At 42.5% G+C, this 20,531-nt stretch overlaps 1 protein-coding gene across 5 annotated transcripts in view; it reads right to left on the minus strand.

Annotated features, from left to right (window-relative positions):
• The window catches only part of RALGAPB (Ral GTPase activating protein non-catalytic subunit beta), a 112,242-nt gene that overhangs the window by 83,309 nt on the left and 8,402 nt on the right, over window positions 1-20,531 (minus strand). For 3 of the 5 annotated variants that reach the window (XR_013347745.1, XM_077831813.1, XM_077831812.1), the window contains exons 2-5: window positions 15,939-16,154; window positions 14,699-14,901; window positions 3,854-4,017; window positions 2,799-2,985 (exon numbers count right to left, since the gene is read on the minus strand). Coding sequence is in view for 3 of the 5 variants with exons in the window: in XM_077831813.1 (XP_077687939.1) it covers window positions 2,799-2,985; window positions 3,854-4,017; window positions 14,699-14,901; window positions 15,939-16,124 (740 nt within the window). In the remaining 2 variants the exon portion in view is untranslated. Of the gene's footprint in view, window positions 1-2,798; window positions 2,986-3,853; window positions 4,018-14,698; window positions 14,902-15,938; window positions 16,155-20,531 lie in introns of those variants that run through there. The other 2 variants (XM_077831814.1, XM_077831816.1) reach the window with 2 other exon arrangements.

Consider the following 20,531-nt stretch of genomic DNA (forward strand, 5'->3'; position numbering starts at 1 on the left):
AATCACCATTGTTTTGATTCAGGAAACCTATTCTGAGCATATTACTAGCAGCCAAATTCAGGAAAGTTGTTGATTAAAAAGACACTTTGCTCTTTGGAAGTTGGATTAGAATTTCTTTGGGCTAAAGGTACTCATGCAGACTAGAAGCACCGAGCTTAAGGTTGGCATCAAAAAACCTCAGCTCTTTATATATTAGATTTAAATAAGCAAACAAATCCACAACAGAAGTACTACACTTTACACAAGTGTCACAGAACCCACAGGTTACTCTATATCAGTGGCATTAAAACTGTTAGACATCAGAGGGCAGTAAGATCTGAGCATAAAGCACATGGAGCAGCAGTGGAACAGAACACTGATGCATGCTTTACAACTGTTTACAACAGGGAGTTACAACTGTTCTTTCCAAACCAACGAATCATAAAAACACATCATAAACATCATATACTACTACATCTAAGCAGCTACAAATAGCCAGAAGAATTGTGTATTTAGTTGTACAAAATAAAAGATGCCACACAAATGTGTGTGTATATATATATATATATGTATATGTATGTATGTATTGGGAGGAAGTGAGTGTCCCTTAGTGGTGAAAGAACGGGTTAAAGACTATTTAGAAAAAATGGACATGCACAAGTCCATGGGGCCGGATCCAATGCATCTGAGGGTGCTGAGGAAGTTGGCTGATGTGATTGCAGAGCACTGGCCATTATCTTTGAAAAACTCATGGTGACTGGGGGAGGTCCCGGATGCTTGGAAAAAGGCAAATATAGTGCCAATCTTTAAAAAAAGGAAGAAGGAGAATCTGGGGAACTACAGAATAGCCAGCCTCACCTCAGTCCTGGGAAAAATCAAGCAGCAGGTCCTCAAGGAATCCATATTGAAGCACTTGGAGAAGAGGAAGGTGATCAGGAACAGTCAGCATGGATTCACCAAGGAAAAGTCATGCCTGACTAACCTGATTGCCTTTTATGATGAGATAACTGGCTCTGTGGATATGGGGAAAAGCAGTGGACGTGATATACCTTGACTTTAGCAAAGCTTTTGATACGATCTCCCACAGTATTCTTGTCAGCAAGTTAAAGTATGGATTGGATGGAGGGACTATAAAGGTGGATAGAAAGCTGGCTAGATCGTTGGGCCCAGCGGGCAATGATCAACAGCTCGACGTCTAGTTGGCAGCCGGTATCAAGTGGAGTGCCCTAGAGGTCGGACCTGGGGCCGGTTTTGTTCAACATCTTCATGGATAATGGGATGGATTCACCCTCAGCAAGTTCACAGATGATACTAAGCTGGGAGGAAAGACATAGATATGCTGGAGGGTAGGGATAGGGTCTAGAGTGACCTAGACAAATTGGAGGATTCCGCCAAAATAAATCTGATGAGGTTCAACAAGGACAAGTACAGAGTCCTGCACTTAGGATGGAAGAATCCCATGCACTGCTACAGGCTGAGGACCAACTGGGTAAAGGCAGTTCTGCAGAAAAGGACCCGGGGATTACAGTGGACGAGAAGCTGGATATGAGTCAACAGTGTGCCCTTGTTGCCAAGAAGGCTAACGGCATACTGGGCTGCATTAGTAGGAGCGTTGCCAGCAGATCAAGGGAAGCGATTATTCCCCCTCTATTCGGCACTGGTGAGGCCACATCTGGAGTACTGCATCCAGTCTGGGGCCCTCCACTACAGAAAGGATGTGGACAGATCGGAGAGAGTCCAGAGGAGGTCAAAGAAAATGATCAGGGGGATGGGGCACATGATTTACAAGCAGAGGCTGAGGGAACTGGGCTTATTTAGTCTACAGAAGAGAAGAGTGAGGGGGGATTTGATAGCAGCCTTCGACCACCTGAAGTGGGGGTTCCAAAGAGGATGGAGCTAGGCTGTTCTCAGTGGTGGCAGATGACAGAACAAGAAGCAATGGTCTCAAGTTGCAGTGGGGGAGGTCTAGATTGGATATTAAGAAAAACTATTTCATTAGGAAGGTGGTGAAGCACTGGAATGGGTTACCTAGGGAGGTGGTGGAATCTCCATCCTTAGAGGTTTTTAAGGCCCGGCTTGACAAAGCCCTAGCTGGGATGATTTAGTTGGTGTTGGTCCTGCTTTGAGGAGGGGGTTGGACTAGATGACCTCCTGAGGTCTCTTCCAACCTTAATCATCTTCTTCTAAATACATGTGATGAGAAGCTGTACAGCATGACATGACATATATTTTCAGATTTTAAGAAGCACTTGGACAGCAGAAGTTTTCCTAGAGTTGAACTGAAAGCGACTGTAGACAAGATAAAAAGTCAGAACAATGGAACATGATATGTAACAAGACTAGGTAACATTGTAACGTTTTGGATAACAGAGATATTAAGATTATACACAGACACAAAGAGACAATACACTGAACTGTTCATTTATGGAATGCTAACATTTATTAAAAATATGAACAGGAAAAAAAAATATCCATAGAACCAAACTTCATAGATATTGAAGTTTACGTGGTTTTAGCAGGTATTTGCTTTGCTTACCAAAAGATTTTGGATGAGCTGCTTGTTATTCAAATTTGCTACTGTCTGAAAAAGCGTGATCAACCATACAATAGATATGGTTACTGTACCTGTAGTTATGAAATAATGGACATGCAGTTATTCTGCAAATATTGGAATATATTTGTCTCTTTAAAACTGCATTCCACAAACAAACAGAAAATACAGACAGATGAAAGACTCAATCATCACAGAAAACTGGCTGAACAACATACACTGCAAGTGTGTTCATCTCAATGTCAGTTTCTTTTGAGGTTTCACCTACCTGGAAGTAAGGGCACAGATAACCTTGCTCCACTGCTCCACTACAGCAGGGTGATGCCGCCAGTTGGCCACCATTTCTTTGGCAGTTTTCCAATAAGGGGGTGTTGGGAAGCACCGAGTGCAAGCTAGCAACCACACTTCAAACAGCACACCAATCAGTTTCTCAGCCAGATTCTCAGCAATGCCACCTTATGCAGGAACAAAACAAGCATTTAAAGCCATTTAAGATGCTAGATCTCTTTCAGCCATCTCCCCTAGGAAACCCTATTGATCCTAAAGGAATCTCATGGCTATCATGCTCATACCACTTTGAATTTGTATAGATTTCAGTTTATAAGCAATGTTTAAATACCCTTAAACCTATTCTGATCTACAACAGTACCATTTGCTCATTTTCTACATGTGCATCCAGGTTTTTAAAAAGTCCAAATGTTATAACTGATAGTGCAAAGCCTAGCCATATAGGTAATGCGAACACCTGTGCAACAAGGGATTCACCTACTTAGACACGTTATCATCACAGTAACGTGTGTGTGTGTGTGTGTGTGTGTGTGTGTGTGTGTGTGTGTGTGAGTGTGTGTGTGTGAGAGAGAGAGAGAGAGAGATCTGACCATGTACGTATTAGTTTACACTTGGGTAGGTACTGACGTGTCTTCACACTGCCTCTCTAGCTAGGGGAAAAGAAAGAATACAGAGCTGACAGACAGAACTATGGGACCCCGAAGACAGAAGACCCAGTAATCTGGGATGGACCATCAGATGTCTTGCAGAGTATGTTTTGACCCCAAAGACAGAAGACCCAGTAATCTGGGATGGACCATCAGATGTCTTGCAGAGTATGTTTTGACAATTCATACAGGACAGAAATTGTTTAAGCAGGTTCAATTTCAGGCCATCCAACTTTAATTCAGAGTTTAAATACTAGAGATGGGTGGTTGTTCTTACATGGCCACCAGCAACTTTTGATAAGTTTTTCAACATGAAAACAAACTACATTTGGGGGCCAAAACCGTTATATCCATAAGAGATGCAAATGAAAAAAGTTAAGACACAAACCTTGCACAGTGGGAGCTGCCAAAAGTGTGTCATTAATCTGTAGGAGAAACAATAATAAAACCTCCCAAGTTTCTCGAGCCATGATGGTTGACTCACGAGCCAATTTCTGGACAGCCTTCAAAACCTGCAAGCATAGTCTATTCTGACTGGACCCCACGTCCTGCCTACAAGAGAAAAAACACTATTTGAGTCTCTTAACAGAACACAAAAATGAATCTATAGCTTTGAGATTGACTACAGTACCGAAAATTCACTGTTATATGCAAAAGAACTTAAAATGGCAATATTATTGAACCAAACTTTGAGTTAAGGTGATTCATGGGAATCCAACTCTGCCTCAGTGCGGAAGGTATACAGCACAATAGCTCTTTCATGACACTACACAACAAACATGCACTCCTACAAAATGCTACACCATGTATACATTTTCAGTTAGAGAAAGTACAGCTCCTTTGCATTATATTCCAATTGTTAAGTGAATGGCTCATCACTTAATGCCATGAGATCATGTAAAAACACAGAAAGACACATATGGGATAGGCAGAATTAAAGTGTAGTATGTATTATTTTGATTTTTAAGAGTGCTCCTAATTATTCCAGGCACATGTAAATTACAAAGCTTACCAAATAAACCAGTTCCCAATCTTCCTCACCCATTCATCCCAGGAATGACAACTTTCACCTACTCCTATCTATACGCACAGCATCCTTATTTAACATGTATATTACACTAAGTTCAGTCAGGATGGGGATCCTATTGTGCAATATGCCGTATAAACATGGACAGTAATGTGATCCTGCTTTAAAGAGCTTGCGACGTAAAGAAGGGTATTTTGAAGTCACAGTTAGACCAGCAAAGATGAAGGAGCTGATTACCACATTAAGTATTTTTTTTTAAATGGCATAGGGAGAGCAAAAGGGATCCGGACTTCCTCTTTGTGGAGGATATGCAGATTAGACTGACTCAGTACCTCACATGTCACCAAAAAGGAGCCCACTTATCCAAGAGAATATCTCCTAGACAAGACAAAGATAAACCTGAACATAATGGAGATGTCAGGACTTACTTATGGCCAGATATCTAATTCAGAAGAGAAGTGTTGTATTGGGAAGCAGGAGAGAATGGTGCTGGCAAACTAGTTTGGCTTCTTTGCCACCTCCTCCAACACTGCCTATCCCCAACTTACCATATGCCTAAAACCTCCTAAGCTTTTTAAAATTCTAGAAAAGTCACTGGAATAGGAAAAGCAGATTAGGGAGGTCCTCTGCATATAGAGAAAGCTTGTTCGCGGAAGCCAGAGTTTTAATATATTAGCTCTTAGGGTTATCCCATCATGAAAATATTATTGACTCTCACATACCACAACAGAGTGAGATTTGATGAGATTGTCTGGATTTCTCTACCCATTCAAAAAGCCATTTTGTGAAATATAAAGATGAGATAGGGCAAGTGACAATGACAAAAGCTTTTCCATAGCACCAGCCATTACATATCTTCTGTCACTCCGTTCTTGATGACAGGATGCCATTAACATCATAAATTTATAGCATGCAAATGTCATGCATGAATCCCACTTCATTAGGAAGGACAAGGCAAAAGCACTCACTCCACGCTCACAAGATTTCTGTGATGGAGGCAAATAGTTTGCAGCAGCAGAAAACTAAAGGGGTTAAGGGTTTACAGAAAAGGGAACTTTGAGCCAGATTAAGGGATTTCAGCAGAGTACCATCTACAGAAGATGCTCCATACTTACTTTTAGGACAAGATCTGCCAGAGCCTGAGCATTTTGTTCATCTAATGCAACTGGAAGCCTGTGTGGCACTGGGGCATTATCTAACAGCCACTGCTATTGCATTTTAGTAGTTCAATGCTTCTTGAATCAAGCGGGTTTTCCACGGCAGGCATCCAATGAAGTGAGTTGTCGCTCACGAAAGCTTATGCTCAAATACATTTTTTAGTCTCTAAGGTGCCACAAGTCCTCCTGTTCTTTTTGAATCAAGCAGGGTAGCTAGGGTTAGGGTTCATTTCATTAGGGCTAGAAGTTAGAGGCTGACATGAGAGGGAAGGACGTAGGGGACTTCTTTCTGGTTGATCAGTCAGCTAGGAGCGATTACAATTTACCCTGCTCTCTCCCTCTCTCTCATTCATATTCATTGCTCTTGACACTATTTCAAAGCTATAGGTCTCAAAAGTGAGCACAGACTAACTGTTTTAGCACTGTGGCTATTGCAGGCATGGATTCTGTACATATTGCTGTTTTAGGGGACTAAATGTTGGACTATTATAAAAATGTTTATGAACATTTACTTCTGGGGGCATAAAGCCTTTAACCTGTCTGTTCTCTACCTGCCATTTCAAGTCTGCTCATTTGTAACCAATTAGGTTGACTCAGGATAGCCACCCTTCCTCATGCATTCATCTCTTAGATGGAAGATGTACACTTGAGCTATTTTAGATATCAGCACCCTCTTATCACAATTCTGGACCATTGCCCTCCTGGCAGCCAATAGCTACATCACCTCCTGGGGGTGGGAAAGGAAACTATTTCACCAGGACCAACACTAAGAAAATATATTTATGGTGTGGATTGAATACTGTAATACAGGGAATGCTTTTATTCCACAAAAAGAGGGGGTAGGAAGTATTATCCTGAATTCTATCCCCACCAGCATTCCCCATAGTATCTGAGACACTCCCACTTAGGAAAAAAAAATTAAAAGAATAATACCATTCTGAGTTTTAAGTTTCTTCCTTCCTTCCCAGCCTGCAGAAGGAACACCTCATGGGTAGTGTATATACACAGAGCTTACTGGGGGAAAGCCAATCCATGAGCTCAGCTGTGCATTTAACTTTGACTATAGCAGACCCTGTGATCATTTTTAGCTCTCATGAGACAGTTCTGAGCCAGCTCCTGGGAAAGCTGTATTCCACCTTTGATTTGAACTCATTTTTGTTTGGGGGAGGGAGAGAGGTAGGAAAAAAAGGGGCTTGAAAATAAGGTAGAAGCTGCCAACAATTCTTAACGTGCTGCCCTACTGCAGTGGGGCAACAGGAAGCCACTTTTGCTTCTCTCCCAGGAGCTCAGAGGTGGGCTCCCTTGCCCACTGACTGGGCGCTGCTTCTCTTCCTTGGAGCAGCCACCAGCTCCAGTTCTTGCCTCCTTGTAGCAATCTGTCAGCTATTTGGGGGTGGGGCAGGGACAGGAGAGAGAAAGCAAGTAAGACCTGGTACCAAATGGAAACAGGCAATAGGACTGCTGAGCTGCCAAAAGCAGTCTAGAGGAGACAGAGTTCAGGTTCTGAAACATAGGGGAAGAAACTATGGGGAGCATAGCAGGAGCCATAAGGGATAGAGTGGGTACATCATCTCTCACCATCATCCAGCAGTCTCTCCGGCCTACTTTATTTCTATCCTACATGTGTTAGGTAAAATTCCTCTGAACTCTGACAATGCGGACCTTAATTCTGTAGCAAGGCACCTGGAGCTGTAGCCTTTGCGGAAATTGTGGAATTGCTCTGGAAGCTTCTCATACATTATAACTGATGTTTTTATTGAATTAAATATGAAAATGCAATCCGCAGAGCCTTGCTCATCTGGATATAAATTCAATTGATTTTATGCAGACTCCCTGTTTTCCGGTTTTCATTGTGCCACAGAATTTTAGGTTGATAATGCACAACTTTCAGAGCTGTCAGGGGAAGCTGCAAGTTTTAGCAGCCAGGTAGGAAACAGTTCGGGCTTTTGGCACCTGGAGAGGCCCAGGGGACCACTGGGATAAGCACATTGGCTGGGTGTTCCTGTTAATGTGATTTATGTCATTGCTGGACAGCTGAGTCAGTACTGACATGAAGAGAGAATTTTACACCTCTTAGTCTCTTGTACTAGGCTTTTTATAGACTCATGTAGACAACACTTTAAGGATGCACTTGGTTCATGCTTTCAAAGTTTTCATGACAGCTTCAAAGGGGGGCTAGGACTCCTAGGTGCTACCATAATACTTTTTTTTTTAAAATTGATAAATCAGAAGCCTAATTTTAATGTTATTTTTCGCAGCCCTCACTTTTTCCCTTGCTTCTGAGAAGGGTAAGTATCAGAAAATTAACTAGAATTTAAGTCTGTAGTAAGTCTAACATGCTTAGAAGGATGGTCCAGTGGTTAGAGCATTAGCCTAATACTTGGAAAACTTTGGTTCAAGTTTCTGTTCCACCAAACAACCTGCACAATCCTTGGCAAGACACTGCCTCTCTGTGCTTTAGTTCCCCACCTATAAAATAGAGGTAACAGCACCTCCCTACCTCAGGCAGTGTTGTGAGGGTAAACATATTAAAGATTGTGAAGGCCTCACTGCTGTAATGGGGGCCAGTAGGACTGCCTCATACAACTGAGGCTGCTGAATATTTCCTTCGTACCCTCCACCAATCTTATTTAATCTTTAAGGATAACAATCATATCTAGGTTTCTCCTTTTTCTTAAATCATATCTAGATACTGCTGCTTCTCTAGCCTGCAAGACCAGCTTGTGAAATCTCACCCACAACAGGCACTGACTTAACAGAAATTGTGCCATCAAAGAGCATCTACAGCTGCAGGGAGCAGAGCCATTACAAAAAGACAATGCAATAAAATTCACTAAATGCCTTTGAGAATTTCCCCTAGTCAGTGCTTGAGAATGCAGATAGGAGGATGGGGTTGGGAATTTCTCTGCCATAGTTTTTTGCTTGTTTAAATAGTCTGACTATCATCTTATGCTTACTTTTGACCTTGCTTTAATATAAGCTAAAATGCCACTTATCTGTGGTCTGAGACCAAGTCAAAAACTAAGATTATTAAATATTCAGGTATTAGAATTTGAAGCAAGTTACTGAATGTCCTTTTGCTTTGCACTTTAGAGCTAATCGTACAGATTAGGTCTAGTCCTATGCTACAGGAAGAGTAGGCTGTGGTAAGTGCTTACTGTGTGGCCATGACGTGTGTTTTGAACTCACTCTGCAGGCATGCAATACAAGAACAGTATATCCATCTACACTAATATATCTTGCAAGGCAAATGGTTTAGTTGCCAAAAACTTTATTAAACAGGTATGTGAACTGATGTGTTAAGCTTGGTGATAAATGTAATTTTAGAGTCAGCCATTGACAGATGATGCTCTTCTTCCTCCTCCTCATTTAATACTTGTGAAGTGCTTAAACAGATCATTGATTTGTATGTTGTCATAATAGGCCAATTGTTCTTAATCACTAGATCAGAGTGTAGATTCAAACTATTGAAAAAACACATGAATGGTGGTTGCTGTAGCCTGGAAAATCTGGTATCCATGTATTCAACAGCGACTTCAAGGATATACATCTGATCTTTTTGAAGCTTTGCTTCAACAACCAGAAGTTGTTACCTCTTCAAATTTACCCTCCCTGTAGACATAAAGGTTAGGATAGCCTTTATCAGTTTCATCAGGCACAGCACTTCCTAAAACATTTTTATGCCCTGTGTTACAGTGGTCCTAAATTCCAAGTCTACTTTGACAAAGTAAATTTTCTAGCCCACAAAGATCTGATGTAAATTGACACCTGCTCAGCTTCTGACATCAGTGCCAACAAAGTAATATGTCTAACTCTCAATGTGCACCTGAGACCTCTAAGATTTTTCCAACAGTTCTCTTAAATCTTAGTTTTATGCAAGACTGACTTCATTTTGTTTCATTTGCAGAATATTTCTTAATTTTTAAAACTGAAATCCATATTCAGTGAGTACGTAAGAGGTGATGGAATAAGGTGGCAAGTTTTTGGAATTCCACATATTGCATTTTATGGTGCAGTTTATTAACAAGAGTTTTCGATGGACAAAATTGATAGTTTGTGCTTCCATGGATTTCACGTGAGCAGCAGAGCCATCATGTATCTGTAGAGAATCAGTACTAAAATTCTTGCACCCACTTATAAGAGGATCTCTCTTATCAAAAAGCTTCCTATGCTGTCTGCAAATAAAAGCCATGTCATCTTTATGACATGAAACCTATTAATATTTAATCATGAATTCTGGAAAGTGTATTCATAGATATTAAGGGAGGACTATGATCACCCATCCTAACCTTCCTCATAACCCAGGCCAAAAATCTCATTCAGTGTTTCTTGCATCAAGCCCGTACATTTCTTTTAGAGCTAGAGCATCTCTTTTAGGATGCTATTTAGTTTTAATTTAAAGACTGCAAAGGGATGGAGAGTCCTCCACATCCCTAAGTAAATTGTTCCAGTGATTATTACCCTCATTTAAAATCTGCACTTTATTTCTAATCTGAATTTTTCTAGTTTCAACCTCAGATCTCATTATGATAGATTTCATTTTAGCAGAAAAAGGCAGATCTCTATTTCCCCCATAGGTAGTTGGGGATCATAATTAAGTCAATTCTTAACCTTGTCTTGGATAAGCTAAACTAAATAGATTGTGTTTCCTAAGTTTTTTCTGCAATAAGACACGTTTTACAGACCTCAAATCATTCTTATAACTCTTTTCTGAGCTCTTCATTCCCCCCCCCCCCCCCAACATCCTTTTTAAGTGTTGACACCAGAACTGGATATAATATTCCAATAACTGTCTAATACCATATACAAATACATCTTCTGTCTCCCAGTTAAAAAAGGATAAATAAGCAGGAGAATATCAAAACTATCTGCTTCCATTGAACCTGGCCTTACTATATCTGGAAGGTCATGCCCCCCATACAGTCAGCAAATGAGCAAAACTTATTACAATGATTTTATGGTATGTTCTACATGGAATGGCTTCATGGATTAGGCAACAACCCTACCAGCATCAAATCTGACAAAGGCACAAACCTTGTTGCAAGAGAGCTGGTCATCACTGGCAAGTCTGATTTCAATAATTGTCACAAAAAGCAACTTGCAGAGATCAGTGGAGGGTACACTTTCTTCTAACAAGACTGTCCATCCACAGAGCCGTGACAGTCGCATATTGGCTTTGCCATTAGCAACTGCATTGGTACCAAGCTTTTAAAATAAATTAATCTAAAGGCGTAAGTGATTAGCTCATGACTCTATGGTTGCCACTGAAACAAGTGGTGCGCTATCATGATTAGTGCTTACACTCCCATCATGACAAATGCAGACAAAGAAAGAAAAGTTCTACAGTGACTTAGACAAAAGCCCTCAGTGTTTACAATGGCATCAGAAACTGGTCATCAAAAAGGGGTCTTCAATGTGAGGGCGGAAATAATGCAGTAAAATGGCAGAATACAATAGGACAGCATGGGACTGGGAAAGAATAGCAATGAAACTCTGCTATTCAGTGAATGTGTGACATAGCAGCTAGTGATCATGAAAGCCTTTTTCCACCTACCAGACCAAAAAGAAATCCTCATGGACACACCCAGAATCAAACAATGGCATCTTATTGACTATACTATCATCTGGTGGCAAGATCTACGGGATGTATGAATGACTGCCTGCAGCCTTGCACATGACAGACTGATGGATAGACCATTGTATGATAAAATTCTGGAGTGTATTTGTTAATATGGCAAGTACATGGCAAATCATCATTTAAACCAGTGGCGAGCAACCTGTGGGCTGCATGCGGCCCATCAGGGTAATTCACTGGCGGGCCATAAGACAGTGTTTACATTGACCATCCGCAGGCATGGCTGCCTGCGGCTCCAAAGTGGCTGCGGTTCGCCAGACCCGGCCAATGGGAGCTGCAGGAAGGTCAATGTAAACATTGTCTTGGGGCCACTGACCAGATGCATGTTGCCCACTGCTGATTTAAACCAGACAGCTCAACGTAAAGCAATTACAAGATGAAGCTACATAAGCTCAGCTCTGCAACAAACATCAGAGCTGCTCTACCTGACCTTGCTGGCTTGACTACTAGTGCTAATGTAAACAGCAAATGGGCAACTCTTCACATACTATACATGAAGCAGCTTTTGCCATCTTGGGTACAGCAAAATGACATCACCAAGCCTGTCATGATGAGAATGACTCAGAAATCCAACAGCTACTAATTCCTCCTCTGCTCACCCCCCAGTCCTTCCCCCCTGGTTATTTTTAGTAAAGTCAGACAGGTCGTGGCTCCCGTGAATTTGTTTATTTCCTGCAACTGTCCATGACTTTTACTAAAAATAATTAACTACGACAAAGTCTTAGCCTTAGTCATGAAACCAAAGACTTCTATGCGGCTTTGAAAGATGTATAATGGTCACACACACACACAGTGCCTTTAAAGAGTGCAGACAGCCTCTTGCTGATCACCAATAAAGGAGAAATACTATCAGGGATGCCAACAGCATTTCAGTGATCTTCTGAACACACCAGCCAACACTATAGAAGAGGCACAAAGAAGAGCAGTGGATATGTCAACATCTGCCTGGTCCCTTGATGGAGTCAGCACTGCAACCAGTGCCATGAAGAACTGCAGGGATCAGATGGTATTCCTGCAGAAATAGTCAAGCACTGAGGAGAGACCTTAATGAGGCAACTACATGGAAATTCTCTCAATATATAGAGAGAGTATTGAAGAAGATGTACTGCACGAATTCAATGATGCCACCATTGTCACCACATACAAGAGGAAAGGTGAAAGTCCAACTGTGGCAACTTCCACGGTATCTCATTACTTATGAGCACTGGAAAGATTCTGGCCAGAGTACTCTGATTGTCTGCTATGCAACATCACTAATCGTGTGCTATCAGACTCACAATGCTGTCTCAGGACAATGCGAGGAACAGCAGACATATTTGTAGCTAGTCATTTGCAGGAGCAATGCAGAGAACAGCAACAGAACCGTTACCAATGAACCAAGTCTTCATTGACTTGGCTAAAGCATTTGACACTGACAGCAGATCTGGACTTTGGCAACTATTACAAAAGTTTTGTTATCCAGAAAAATTCACCAACATTCTGAGGCTATGGCATAACGAAATGCTTAGACAAGTCTGTTGCACACTGGTTCAGTATGACCCATTTCCTATCACTAATGTTAACTAGAGCTGCATAATTAATCCAACCCTGTTCAATGTCTTCTATGCAGTAATACCCAGTGATGCTACAAGAGACCTGAATGCTGGTATCAGGATAGGTTTCCTGTCCTCTGGAAAATTATTCAACCTAAACATGCTGCAACCCTCCACCAAGATCTGAGGTAGTTGATGAGCTGCTGTATGCGAATGACTGCACTCCAGAGAAAACGAACTCAAGAAGAGATACGATTGATAACAGACAAATTTGTAGAGTCTACAAAAACAGAGGCTGAATCTAAAAGAAAAGTCACGTATCAACCTGCACCAGGAAAACCCTACAAGAAACCAGAAGTCACCATCAGCAACACATAGCTGAATGCTGTTACAGACTTCTGTTATCCTGGCAGCATATTGGTGAATGATGCTACTCTAGACAAGGAGCTGACAAGTTGCAGTAACAAAACCAGTTCATCATTGGCAGACTATCAGGCAGAATCTGGCAGCAATACTGTATTAAGCTTCAAACAAAGATAAGAGATTAAAGCAGTTGTGCTGTCCTTCCTGTAGCAGGGCTCGCACTCATACATCACCTCAAGTTTCTAGATAAATACCATTTTTGACAACTGCATACCAAACTCTGCAAACAGCAGAATAAAGTTAAAAATAAAGTTCTGGAATGCAGCCACTCCACAAAGACTGAAGCCATGCTCATGGCATCAGTTACGCTGGGCTGGTCATGTGTTCAGGATGGATGACACCAGAATGCCAAAGCAGCTACTGTACAGCAAACTGGAAGCAGGTAACCACACATAAGATGGCCAGAAGAAATGCTTCACAGACACACTGAAGCATAACTTGAAGCAGTGCATCACTGATGTCAACAGCTGAGCATCAACAGACAGATCACCTGACAAGCACTAGTCAGCAATGGGGTTACTCAGAGACTAATCACCATATGGCTCTTGAGGTACAGAGGCTGAGTTGTAAACAGCAGCAGCTTCAGCAGACTGACTGTAATCCCTTCCTTGATATTGAGCTACATATGCATTCAAAGTAGAAAGGACAAAGTGTATTACCACTGTCAGCATCATCTTTGGTCATGGACAACCACCACCTATCCAGGAATCATGTTTGCCCTCTTCACTACAGAAGAGCCAAAGGAACATGAGCTCCCAGTGTGATCTTCCATAATCCTAAGTCCTTTTCCATGTCATTGCATTCCAGGACAGAATCACCCACCTTGTATGACCTACAAGGTTCCTATGTAACATGATCTTGCATTTGGATGTAATACACAAGTTTCTCATGTCAATCTGCTCAGTCTCACGTGCTTTGCACTTATTTGGCACAGAGCCTTTAGTATCCCCCTCTGTTGATTCAAGCTGATAAGTGCTTTTTGGTTTTCGGTTTTTGAAACTATACAACAAAAGCCCAGCAGGGTGCTCTGATGTGATCCAAAAACATTTTTCAATTTTTTTCCCAAATCATGCAACTATCCATGGACGTAGTTCTTGTAAGAAATGTTTAGAATAGTTAGCGTGTAAGTCAAGGACTGATTTGCAAATTAAGTTGTCTAACCATTGCAGCAAAAGCAGCTGCAGAGAGTTTGCAATTCAAAACTGTAACAAATCAGAGTGGCCACCCCACTCCTAACTTCAGGCCCAGTTGTGTTTTGCAGCAGAGACAAATAATAAATCAGTTTTATTTTACTACAAATCCTACTCTTGTTTGGCTGCCAAATGAAAGAAAAGAAAAGAAAAGAAAAAGAAAAGAAAAAAAAAAGCTTGCCTTTCTGGCAAAATAACTACGTGACTATAGCTAAGAAGCCCAGACCCCCATCTCTTCCCTCCCCGGTCACTACAGATCTGCTTCTCACCTTGGTACGAAGAGATTTTGTAGATGTCTGAGAATGCTCTGAACATAAAGATTTGGTTCCTTAACAACAGGTAAAGGAATGGAGTCTTTAGGCAATACAAGAGCCATAATCCAGTCAGTATATACATCAACACAATACTTCACAGTATCGCCCTCCAATGGGAGGGTCAGTCCATAACAAACCACCTCCATGGTCCATTTTACCTAAACAAAGAAAGGGGAGGTTGTTAAAATACTGTATGTACCAAACATAAGAGCATGTCTACATGTTTCTAAAACAAGCCCAATGGTGCCAACAGCACCCCTTTTAGGCAATATCATCTGAACATATGCATCCCTTCAAGAAGTATTTCAGGCTGTGTGTGTTTATAACATATGTAAAGGGACAGTTTCCCTTAAGGGACAGGCTGGAGCCTGCAGCCTGGAGATAATCAAGGAGGCCCTGCCACACCCTGGGGTCAAGCTATATAAAACACAGGAAGGCAAGGAGAAGAAGCCAGGCAGGCCTGCAGTCACTCCTGTCCTGAAACCTTACTAAAAAGGGGACATGGTATTCGGTTAGTGTATGTTGGCATCTCCTTGCCTTGGTCTGTAAAAGCAAACCCATTCTTCCCCAACTAAAGGAATTAAGGCAGGGCACCACAAGGGGTTTGTGGGGATGGCCCACAGCTTTAAAAAATACTTTTTAAACAAACTCCAACTTACAGATTGTAAATCATGCTACCTAGCGGACTTAACATGGAAACTAAAGCAACACATAGTAAAAGCTGTTTTATCCAACATGTTGGGAAAATGGGGGGTGTGGATAAGTGAAAAATGCTGGTTAACTAAGAGGGAGTTTGGGTACAGGAAGGGGTGCAGGCTTGGGGCAGCGAGTTGGGGCACAGGAGTGCAGGGTGCCATATCCAGGGTGGATGGTGTGCTCACCTCAGGTGGCTCCCCTCAAGTAGCGGCCTGTCCCAGATGCTCCTAGGTAGAGGTGTGGCAGGTGGCTCTGTGCACTGCCTCCACCTGCAGGCGCCACCCCCGCAGCGCCCATTGGCCGCAGTTCCCAGCCAATGGGAGCTGCAGAGCTAGTGCTTGGGGTGGGGGTGGGGCAGCTACATTTAGGAATTTAAATGTACTTCAGAAAGCTTGGATTATTTAAAAAAATTCAAAGTTACACTGCAGAAAACTACACAGATGAGCAACACTGAGTTAACATGTGAACAGAACCAGAACCTCTGTAGAGAAACACTTACTTCTTTATCTGTTTTTAGTAAACTCTCGCTCCCAGCTGCCGATGGTGTATTTAAGGCTTGCCCAAGAGGACGCACCACTGCATTTGCCACCTCTCTCCCCACATTATCAGGATAGCTGTGAAGTACACTGGTGTGACCCTGATCATTTTGAACAACAAGATGCAGGGACCTCCACTCTGAGTACATAGTGCCTCTATGCTACACACCAAGCAATACCTGGGAGAAGAGAAAGAAGCAATTATTAAATATGCTTATGGTATACATTACTAGAACTCTGGCTACACGACACAGAACATACCCCATTACACATTTAAAAATGCAAATGAATGCTTCATGCTCACGGAGAATTGGAAAGAAAAAAAGAATCAAACCGCAGCCATTCAACTCCAAGAGGTCCCTAATGTAGCCCAGTGAACGAGTATGTTGAATATATGGAATTTGTTCAAAAACGTTGATTTAATTACAGGTAAAAATCAGATATGAAGACAATCTTAAGACCTCTCCTGCATTGTATCGATGGTCCACAGTCACCTGAAATGACCCCTGCTCTTTCCCAGCAATTATGGAACAGATATTGCTCTTACTCTAACACCTTTTCACTTGGAGGTCAATTCCAGAAGTACTCAGTGAATTTAAGTGCAAGCTCCAATGTACATTCCTACACATTAGCTCCTGGCAACACCCGTGATACCAAGGAAAGGAACATGACAGATTTCAAGAAAAGGGCAGGCTAAACAAATGTTAAGAAGGATCTGTAGAAATGATCTTGTGGGAAGGTAAGTTAAATCCTTCCCCTTTATAGGTAAAGGAACTGGGGCTACTGGGGAAGAGTTGGCTAAGAAAATGAGTAAATTGTAGTGTGCACTCTCCAACTAACATGCCACTTGAATAAGCCCCCTCTTTTGTTGCAAATTAATCAAAAATGAACCTCCAGAAAAGGTACTTTAAAGCCTCATTGAATTCTCATTTCACTAGCCCACAAACCCAATGACACTCAAAAGGAAAAACAGTCAATTTCCACCTCTCTACAAGATTTGTTGTGATGTCATAGAAAATCAGGGTTGGAAGGGACCTCAGGAGGTCATCTAGTCCGACCCCCTGCACGAAGCAGGGCCAATCCCCAACTAAATCATCCCAGCCAGGGCTTTGTCAAGCCTGACCTTAAAAGCTTCTAAGGAAAGAGATTCCACCACATCCCTAGGTAACGCATTCCAGTGCTTCACCACCCTCCTAGTGAAAAAGTTGTTCCTAATATCCAACCTAAACCTCCCTCACTGCAACTTGAGACCATTACTCCTTGTGCTGTCATCTGCTACCACTGAGAACAGTCTAGAGCCAAACTCTTTGGAACCCCCTTTCAGGTAGTCAAAAGCAGCTATCAAATCCCCCCCTCATTCTTCTCTTCCGCAGACTAAACATCCCCAGTTCCCTCAGCCTCTCCTCATAACTCATGGGTGCCAGTCCACTAATCACTTTTGTTGCCCTCCGCTGGACGCTTTCCAACTTTTTCCACATCCTTCTTGTAGTGTGTGGCCCAAAACTGGACAGTACTCCAGATGAGGCCTCACCAATGTCGAATAGAGGGAAATGATCACGTCCCTCCATCTGCTAGCAATGCCCCTACATATACATCCCAAAATGTCATTGATGGCCTTCTTGGCAATAACAGCACACTGTTGACTCATATCCAGCTTCTCGTCCACTATCACCCCTAGGTCCTTTTCTGCAGAACTGCTGCCTAGCCATTCGGTCCCTAGTCTGTAGCAGTGCATGGGATTCTTCTGCCTAAGTGCAGGACTCTGCACTTGTCCTTGTTGAGCCTCAGATTTCTTTTGGCCCAATCCTCCAATTTGTCTAGGTTCCTCTGTATCCTATCCCTACCCTCCAGCATATCTACCACTCCTCCCAGTTTAGTGTCATCTGCAAACTTGCTGAGAGTGCTATCCACGCCATCCTCCAGATAATTTATGAAGATATTGAACAAAACGGCCCCAGGACCGACCTTTGGGGCACTCTCCTTGATACTGGCTGCCAACTAGACATGGAGCCATTGATCACTACCCGTTGAGCCTGACAATCTAACCAACTTTCTATCCACCTTATAGTCCATTCATCCAGCCCATACTTCTTCTTTAACTTACTGGCAAGAATACTGTGGGAGACTACATCAAAAGCTTTGCTAAAGCCAAGGAACACCACATCCACTACTTTCCCCTCATCCACAGAGCCATAGAAGGCAATTAGATTAGTCAGGCATGACTTGTCCTTGGTGAATCCATGCTGACTGTTCCAGATCATTTTCCTCTCCTCTAAGTGCTTCAGAATGGATTCCTTGAGGACCTGCTCCATATTTTTCCAGGGACTGAGGTGAGGCTGACTGGCCTGTAGTTCCCCAGATCCTCCTCCTTCCCTTTTTTAAAGATGGGTACATTAGCCTTTTTCCAGTCATCTGGGACCTCCCCCGATTGCCATGAGTTTTCAAAGATAATGGTCAATGGCTCTACAATCACATCTGCCAACTCCTTTAGCACCCCCAGATGCAGCGCATCTGGCCCCATGGACTTGTGCTCATCCAGCTTTTCTAAATAGTCCCAAACCACTTTTCTCCACAGAGGGCTGGTCAGCTCCTCCCCATGCTGTGCTGCCCAGTGCAGTAGTCTGGGAGCTGACCTTCTTCATGAAGACAGAGGCAAAAAAAGCATTGAGTACATTAGCTTTTTCCACATCCTCTGTCACTAGGTTGCCTCCCTCATTCAGTAAGGGGCCCACACTTTCCTTGGCTTTCTTCTTGTTGCTAACATACTGTTGGATCATATTAAAGAAGTTCTGTATTAAAATCACAAATGAATTTGATTCCCCACAGTTTAAATTCCAGGGTATTACTAATTAAGAGGTCTCTTGGTTTTTGGTACTGTTTCTCTCCCTCTATGTATTAAACTTGCAAGCTGCTAATTGTGTTAGTACATTCTAAGACAGAGTCTGTTCTCAAAGCAATTCTTTGAAATAGAAACTACTCACACAGAGAGAGAGACTCAAAACAATACTCTAACAACAGAAACAGCACCCAGAGACTCCCCACCCTTTTGTTGTATTTATCTCTATTTTAATCACAATTTTTAACAAAGCAAGATGGAGGATGTATGTGGATGCATGCTTGGTGTGGATAATAACTGAATGATCAGGGAGGTGCCAGCCTAAGAATCCAGTGTCCATTGGCTGAAGAAGGCGTCAAGTGGAAATAACCAGAGGACCCCCGGAGGGTAGACTGGAATCCACCCAACAGCCTCAAGAATGGGAGAACCAAAGAACAAGATAACATCTAGCAGCATGGAGCTGTCAGGAATGTGCTATCTGCTGATTGATTCAGCAACAGCATGATGAAGCAATTCCCATAGACTGGCATAGAAAGAAATTCCTACAAAAATGGACTCTAGTAAGTGAGAACTTTGGGGTCTGATTCTGCAAACCAACTTCCAGGAGCATCAGATGAGCATCTGCCAAGGCCCTGCTCCCTCCTCATGTCCAGGCCACCTGGCCAGTGGCTTGGCATGAGCAACTCTAAGGCTGGTAACTATGATAACAACCTTGGCGGGGGGGGGGCGAGAGAGTGTGTGTATAAATAGGAGATTGAATGGAATGTTATAGCTATAACTAACTGCTTACTATGATCCTTTCTGTATTCACAATAAATGTGGTATTTTGCCTTTTTCCCTTTAATAAGATCCTGCTGGTTTTTGTTTTTATTGGTATAACAATACCTGAAGAAACCCTTCTTGTTACTCTTAACATCTCTTGCTAGCTGCAACTCTTCAAGTGTGATTTGGCCTTCCTGATTTTACTCCTGCATGCCTGAGCAATATTTTTAATACTCTTCCCTGGTCATTTGTCCAATCTTCCACTTCCTGTAAGCTTCTTTTTTGTGTTTAAGATCATCAAGGATTTCACCGTTAAGCCAAGCTGGTCGCCTGCTATATGTACTATTCTTTCTACATATAGGGATGGTTTGTCCCTGTAACCTCAATAAAGATTCTTTAAAATACAGCCAGCTCTCCTGGACTTCTTTCCCCCTCATGTTGTTCTCTCAGGGGATCCTGCCCATCAGTTCCCTGCAAGAGTCAAAGTCTGCTTTTCTGAAGTCCAGGTCCGTATCCTGCTGCTCTCATTTCTTCCTTGTGTCAGGATCCTGAACTCGACCATCTCATGGTCACTGCCTCCCAGGTTCCCATCCACTTTTGCTTCCCCTACTAATTCTTCCCAGTTTGTGAGCACCAGCTCAAGGAGAGCTCTGCCCCTAGTTGGTTCCTCTAGCACTTGCACCAGGAAATTGTCCCCTACACTTTCCTAAAACTTCCTGGATTGTCTGTGCACCGCTGTATTGCTTTCCCAGCAGATATCAGGGTGATTGAAGTCTCCCATGAGAACCAGGACCCACGATCTAGTAATTTCTGTTAGTTGCTGGAAGAAAGCCTCGTCCACCTCATCCCCCTGGTCTGGTGGTCTATAGCAGACTCCCACCACGACATCACCCTTGTTGCTCACACTTCTAACCTTAATCCAGAGACTCAGGTTTTTCTGCAGTTTCATACCGGAGCT

The sequence above is a fragment of the Eretmochelys imbricata genome, chromosome 13 (assembly GCF_965152235.1).
Source record: "Eretmochelys imbricata isolate rEreImb1 chromosome 13, rEreImb1.hap1, whole genome shotgun sequence".
NCBI lineage: Eukaryota > Metazoa > Chordata > Testudines > Cheloniidae > Eretmochelys > Eretmochelys imbricata.